At 42.4% G+C, this 6,410-nt stretch overlaps 1 protein-coding gene across 1 annotated transcript; it reads right to left on the reverse strand.

Moving 5' to 3' along the window:
- Positions 1–5,231: 5,231 nt before the first annotated feature.
- On the reverse strand, positions 5,232–5,723 carry LOC137972359 (uncharacterized). The gene has a single exon (XM_068819073.1). The coding sequence runs from the start codon at positions 5,721–5,723 to the stop codon at positions 5,232–5,234; it is 492 nt and encodes a 163-aa protein (XP_068675174.1).
- Positions 5,724–6,410: the final 687 nt, after the last annotated feature.

A 6,410-nucleotide genomic window follows, 5' to 3' on the forward strand; every position in this document is an offset into this window, starting at 1 on the left:
GAGAAGTGAGAAATCATTCGTTTTTACGAAGATTCACATTAACATTGTCAAAACCTGCTAAAATGCTATCTTAAACATATCTTTATTATCCCTGTTGCTTCAAAACGCCAGACATACCGTTAATGTTTTAAATCATCACTCCACGTATTCTTATTCCGGAATAGGGTCAATCGAACGCACCCTTAATTTTGGCGGACAAATAACGTCGACTTAAGTGAGGTTTGCTGCCACTCGGTTTCATGAAAAGGGTTGGTAGGTACGTGGAAAGCGAGCTAAGCAATTCAAGAAACTAAAGAGAAACGCAAAGCAAAATAATCGACGCAGCTATTGTTTAAACGTAACGGTGCAATATATGTCCCCATACATAACCTACCTGCGGGTAGGTTATATAACTGGTCTGCATGGGCGCATAAAGATGTCATTCAACCCCGACCTGACCTCGACTTCAGTGCAAATAGGCGACACACATGCGGGTTCAAAGTGCAGTGGAAGCCAACAAACTCATCACTCACGATCAAGACTCACTTTTAGACTATGTCAACATCCTCGGTTGCTGTTTGAGAAGCGGACGAACAACAAAAAGCTGCCAGAAGATGGTCTCTCTTCAAGTTTTGCTTTCAACTGCTTGGTTCGTTTCTCAATGTCTGGTGTCTCATCAGGTTATACTGGTGTTTTTCGTCCTCTTATCTCCTTTGCTTCAGTTATTCTCTTTGTTTTACATTTTAAAAATCGCTGAGCGTGTCATAGTCAAAACGTTGTTGAGAGAATGCCATTTAAATGGCTTTGATGACGTGTGGGTACCGCAAGAAAAACAAGATATCAACTCGGTGTTTTGCTTCGAACACAAAGGCAGCGTTGAAGAACAATTAAACCTTTTCCGCCAAGCTATTTGGGAACGACTGGTTAACGCAAAGAAAGCCAACGGAGAATTGATCTATTACAGAACTCGTTGCTATGTTCGCCCTGGTTGGTTTCAGTACTTTTTCCGAGAGGACCGATCCTTCAAGATTGAAAATCACGTGCTCAAATGGGAGGGAGAGGTGCCCCGATCAAAAGAAGAGTTGGAGGCGATTGTTTCCAAGCTGAGCATGCAGCCTTTGCCAGAAAGAAGATCTCCTTGGTGTTTTGTTTGCATTCCAACAAACTTCGTTAGCAACGATATTTTTATTGTGTTCAGAATATCGCATGTTCTCGCTGACGGTATTTCTAATATGAAATTTCTCATTTATCAATTTCCTGATGAAGTTATCCCCCAAGAAGAGACTCAAAACTTTGCGACAATAAACAGGTCGCTTTTTCTGGCCAAAGCAATGTTTATAGCACCTAGATTCCTTCTAAAGCTGCTCTTCACATCTGCTGACCGATCACTAATACATGGGCCAAATCTCAGTGGAGTTAAAAAAATTGTATGGAGTGAAGCACTTGACCTTCAGTTGATTAAACACATCAAATCAGCTACAGGCACAACTGTCAATGATGTGTTGATGGCTTGCATGACGATTGCATTAAGAAAGTACTTCCAGAGAAAAGGTGCTGATAACCCTGATGACTTGACTGCGATTGTTGCTGTGGATATCCGTCCACCTTCTAAAGAACTTCACTTTGACAACTATGTCTCAGTGGTCCTTCCCAAAATGGCTGTAGCCACTGATGGCATGCGTGAACAATTGTATGAAACACGAGCTCGCATGAATGAAGTCAAAGGATCTGGTGCACCACTCGTCACAGGGGGACTCCAGATCATTTCACATGAAACTTGTCCAATGTTTTGGACCACTTATTGTGACGCAAATACAATAAAAAAGTCAAGTTGTATTTTTTCGAATCTCCGTGGTCCACAACACATGTACACTGTTAAAGGGAGCCGTATGAAATATGGGACGTTTTTTCCTCCACATATTGAGAACATTGGAGTGGCACTCTCCATTCTTAGTTATGCTGGGAAAGTCATTGTTGGAGTTCATGGTGATACTGCTGTGCTGCCGGATCCAGAGATTCTTGTCGAAGAGTTTGGAAAGGCTGTGAATGAAATGGTTAAATGTGTTGTCTTGAAAAATGGCAGTGGCTAGATAGGCAAGTAGTAGTGAATTTTTGTTTCATAATTGTCATAGTCAAAGCCTACATCTTGATGAGAGTGATCGAGAGTTGGCCAGACGAGAGCGAGAGTTTGGGAGAGTTTGTCGAGAGTTTCACTCGCAAACAAAAGGGAGAGCTTGGGAACTACCCAGTGAAAACCCCTTTCTGACGTAAATATGGCGACTAGCCAGCCGGTATATTCAGCCTTGGTGTTGTCCTTGATCCCCGGATCCTACTAAAATCATGACCTTTCACTGAGGCATCGGCTGGGGGGAGGGGGGGGGGGGGGGTTATATAGGTACGTGCCGTGGAATAGGGTATGGTTTTTGAGGTTCTCGGTCCTTAAATAGGGTATCTTTTTTTACCCTTTTGTTTCTGTGTCCCTGGTGTGGTCCTCAGGTAGGGTGTAAATTGTATTATCTAATACTGGAGTGTGAAAACGCCCGCCTAAACGAACGGTTTTTTTAAAACTTGATGTATCCGTTTAAGTATTAACAAAATGATTTTGCAACGGAGGTTTAATACACGTAACGCCTCTTCAAGCCACATTATTAATTAATAATATGACTGTCGTTCATTTAATTAACAGAACTCTCACAACAAAACTTAGCTTAATGAAATGACGAGTGATAGAAGGGTAATGTTTAGCCGCGATCGAAGTTTAGTACGAATAGAGTAGGTAAAGCGGGAGGTAGAGACACTCTTGCACGAATAATCCTGGCTGTAATCTGCTGTAATAAACAGACCGACTGTTCAATATGAGGTTCTCGTTTCTCGCTGTTACACAGGGCTATTATATTTACGATTTCCATCACATGTAGTATAAAACTTGGGCATAAGAAATTGAAGTCCAACGTAACAATGTAAATAAAATTAAAAGTTGCAGTTCTGTAACAAAGTAATAGCAGGAAAGAAACAGTGTTGAAAGATGTATCATGCTATGATTGCATATTATTAAACTAGGCTCATTCTAGTATTTTATGGTTGATGCTATACTTCCAATGTTACAGAGAAGAAATAAAGTTTTCCTTTTCATGCTATTAATAATTTTGTTTTTTCCTTGAATAGGGTGTAATTGTTCGGCTTTGGGCCCTATCCAAAATTCGCGGGAGTACCCCCCCCCCCCCCTCCCCTTCCCCGGGCATTGGTCAAGTGAATTTGAATGGCGCCATATGTGACTGCTGGAGCCACATTCTCGCTCGGCATTTTTCATTTGATATCTGTTACGGACTGCTTGCGCGATGAGGTCATCTTCGTCCAAAGCAGGGGAAAAGCGCCCTGGGGACGAGGTTGCGAGGAGGTTAGTAAGGGACTGGATTGGAATGACGCGTACAAGAGTGCAATAATCGATAGCCAGAGACAAGAAGAACGTTCAACGGTGGGATGTGGAAAATTATTTGAATGCTTTGCTTTGGAACGGACGTGGTTTGAACATTGGGGGGTGGGGAAACCAGAAAAGCACTGTAAAGCAGCATTGGAGCCATTTGGGGAATTATAGGACAAGAACAAGAAAACAACAAGACAAATCATACTCTAAATCTTACGTTCGATTTATCGTATTTTTTTCTTTTAATTTCCCAATGTTGCCATTTTTGAAATGAGGAGCATGCAATGACTTCATGTGAGACTCAACGTCTTGCATGTTACTCCATGCATGTATGCTTTAGATAGTGATGTCGCAGAATAAAAAGACAAAACACTAACTCCACCCCTACAGGAATTCTGTATTGGATTGAGGCATTCAGGATTTCGATAATTCTATTTCAGTGTTGAATTTTGTCATAGATATACCTCCATACACACACGATACGCCTTGAAGTTTTTTAATGTGATGGAGGATCGCTTTCCATTTCTCAATATGATTTTCTATAACATTATTTTGGTCAGCTATGACACACTCCAACCGATAAAGATTTTTTAGTTTTGCTTTCAGAAGTGAAAGGGAAGGATGCAAGTTAAGATGTCTGCATTGGAAGATAGCTTGTTTTCCTAGCAACACCATGTGGTTAATTGATTGCATTTCTTTTCCAAAGAGCCCAAACATTATGTCAAAACGCGAATTGCAGGATAGTAATTTTCCAACCATTCAACTACAGAAAGCCAAAAAGCACTGGATATTGGACAGAGTATAAATAGATGCTCCTAGATTCCTTCGATATTTGACAAAAAGTACACAAAGGTGAATCAACAATTCCCATTTTAAAGAGAGCTTTATTTGCATAAAGGATTCTATTTATAACCTTATCCTGAGATTCTCGTATCAGACCTGACAGCTACCGATAATGATGCGACCGGAAGTGGACCAATCAGGCAACCTTAACGTATGCTCTCTCTCTCTCTCTCTCTCCAAGGCGTTGTTTGGAATTTGATGTTGTTGACAAGATCGTTTGAAAAGAATATGATTTCGAAACTCAAAGGCTTATTCTTAACCGAAGCAATGTGGCAAAACACCGAGGAGAGTAACAAGCTTCATAATCGTTACGGTGTTTAAGTGTTCTGTTAGGGTAGGGATTAATGATCTCAAAATACATTGGACGTGTATTGTAAATTGTTTTTCGCTAATATTCCACGGGCTAGGTGATTTTGATGACGCCAAGTAAAAAAGCGACATGTTAAAATATTGAATTATGAAGGTCAATTGCATTCGAGTAAGCCTACGGCTCGTGCAATTTTGAGAATTTTCGAAACATCACTCGGGCTAATAAATCCCGAAATGCACTCGCGTTCATACGATTTCCTATACGAACTTGAACTAACCCTGTTAAACCCCGTCAAGGCATCGTATTTATAGAAAAAGATAAGAATTCAAGAACTTTTGGTGCGTGCACCTGATGAAAAATCCGTGGCGCACAGTACAACAGGGAAATAGGGTAAGTATGTAACTGACATGATGCAAATGTAATTGAAAATGCTATCGACAAAAAAGCTACTAATAGTTAACGGAGGCACGTCACAAGGTTCGTAATTTGCAATCTGTGTGAATCTTCTCCATCCTTAACCATCCTCGTTCCTTTTTGGTTTACTATTACCTCTCTGGTGCTTTTCTACTCAAGACAACGATTATTTCAAGGGTTTAAAGAAAAATCTCTGCGACGCTAAAAATCACTCAAACTATCGTAACGTAGTAAGTAAAAATTACAACAGATCACTGTTTCTCAAATTCTACACAACTGATCTGCTATCTTAGCATTGACGTTAATATTAGCTGCATGCAAACTTGGGTCTTGACCCAAATCAAAGTGGATGTCCACTTCGGGGCGGAATATCAGCAATTGTGTGGAACCACTAAAGTGAAACATGCCAAGCTGGTCACCTTTCTTCATTCTCTGCCCCTCTTTAACAGTAATTTCGTTGGTAGACACTTCTGACATACCGATTGATACGAAACACATCAAGCCAATATGCTCGTTGTCAGCCTGAATGTAAATAATTCCTCTTGCAGCTACCTGAGCCAGGTAGCCCTGTGACATGTTCGGTGATGCAGGGTCGTCCTGGATGTTGTGGGTTTGCGAGTAGTAGGAACCATCCACAAGTTCTGTTTTGCGGATGGTACCAGAGACAGGGCTATGCCATCGGTGATAACTGGTGGCGCTCAGAAACGCTCGGTACACGGTTCCACCATAGAATTTCTGGCCTATGGGACTCATGTTCGGGATGAAATCCAACGAATATCGCTGTCTTTTTTTTTTTACCCAAAAGAAGTCCCTGTGCTTCACGCCATAAACTAACTTGTGCGGCGCTAGCTAACTTGTTGGCAAAGCCTTTGCTCGGGTCACCTTGACCCGCCTGCAGAGCCTTGCTTCGCAAGTCTACCCCGAGTCACCGTGTGGCTTCAGAGCCGGGAGGTCCACTGTGGACATGACCTTCTCCCTCCGTCAGCTGCAGGAGAAGTGTCGAGAGCAGCAGCAGCCATTGTTCCTCGCCTTCGTGGACCTCACCAAAGCTTTTGACTTCGTGAGCAGGAGCGGGCTCTTCAAGATCCTCCAGAAGATTGGCTGCCCTCCAAAGCTCCTGGCGATCATCATCTTTTTTCACCAGGACATGCAGAGTACGGTCTGCTTCGATGGGGCCACCTCGAATGCCTTCCCAGTCAGCAGTGGAGTAAAGCAGGCCTGTGCCCTTGCTCCAACCTTTTTCGGGATTTTCTTCTCGATGCTGCTCCAGTATGCCTTTGTAGACTGTACAGAAGTTGTCTACGTCCGGACGAGGTCAGACGGCAAACTCTTCAACATCGCCAGACTCCGCGCCAAAACCAAAGCTTACGTGGTGTTCATACGGGAGCTGCTGTTTGCAGACGACGCTGCTTTAACATCCCACAGCGAGGAGGGCCTCCA

The sequence above is a fragment of the Montipora foliosa genome, chromosome 1 (assembly GCF_036669935.1).
Source record: "Montipora foliosa isolate CH-2021 chromosome 1, ASM3666993v2, whole genome shotgun sequence".
Taxonomy (NCBI): domain Eukaryota; kingdom Metazoa; phylum Cnidaria; class Anthozoa; order Scleractinia; family Acroporidae; genus Montipora; species Montipora foliosa.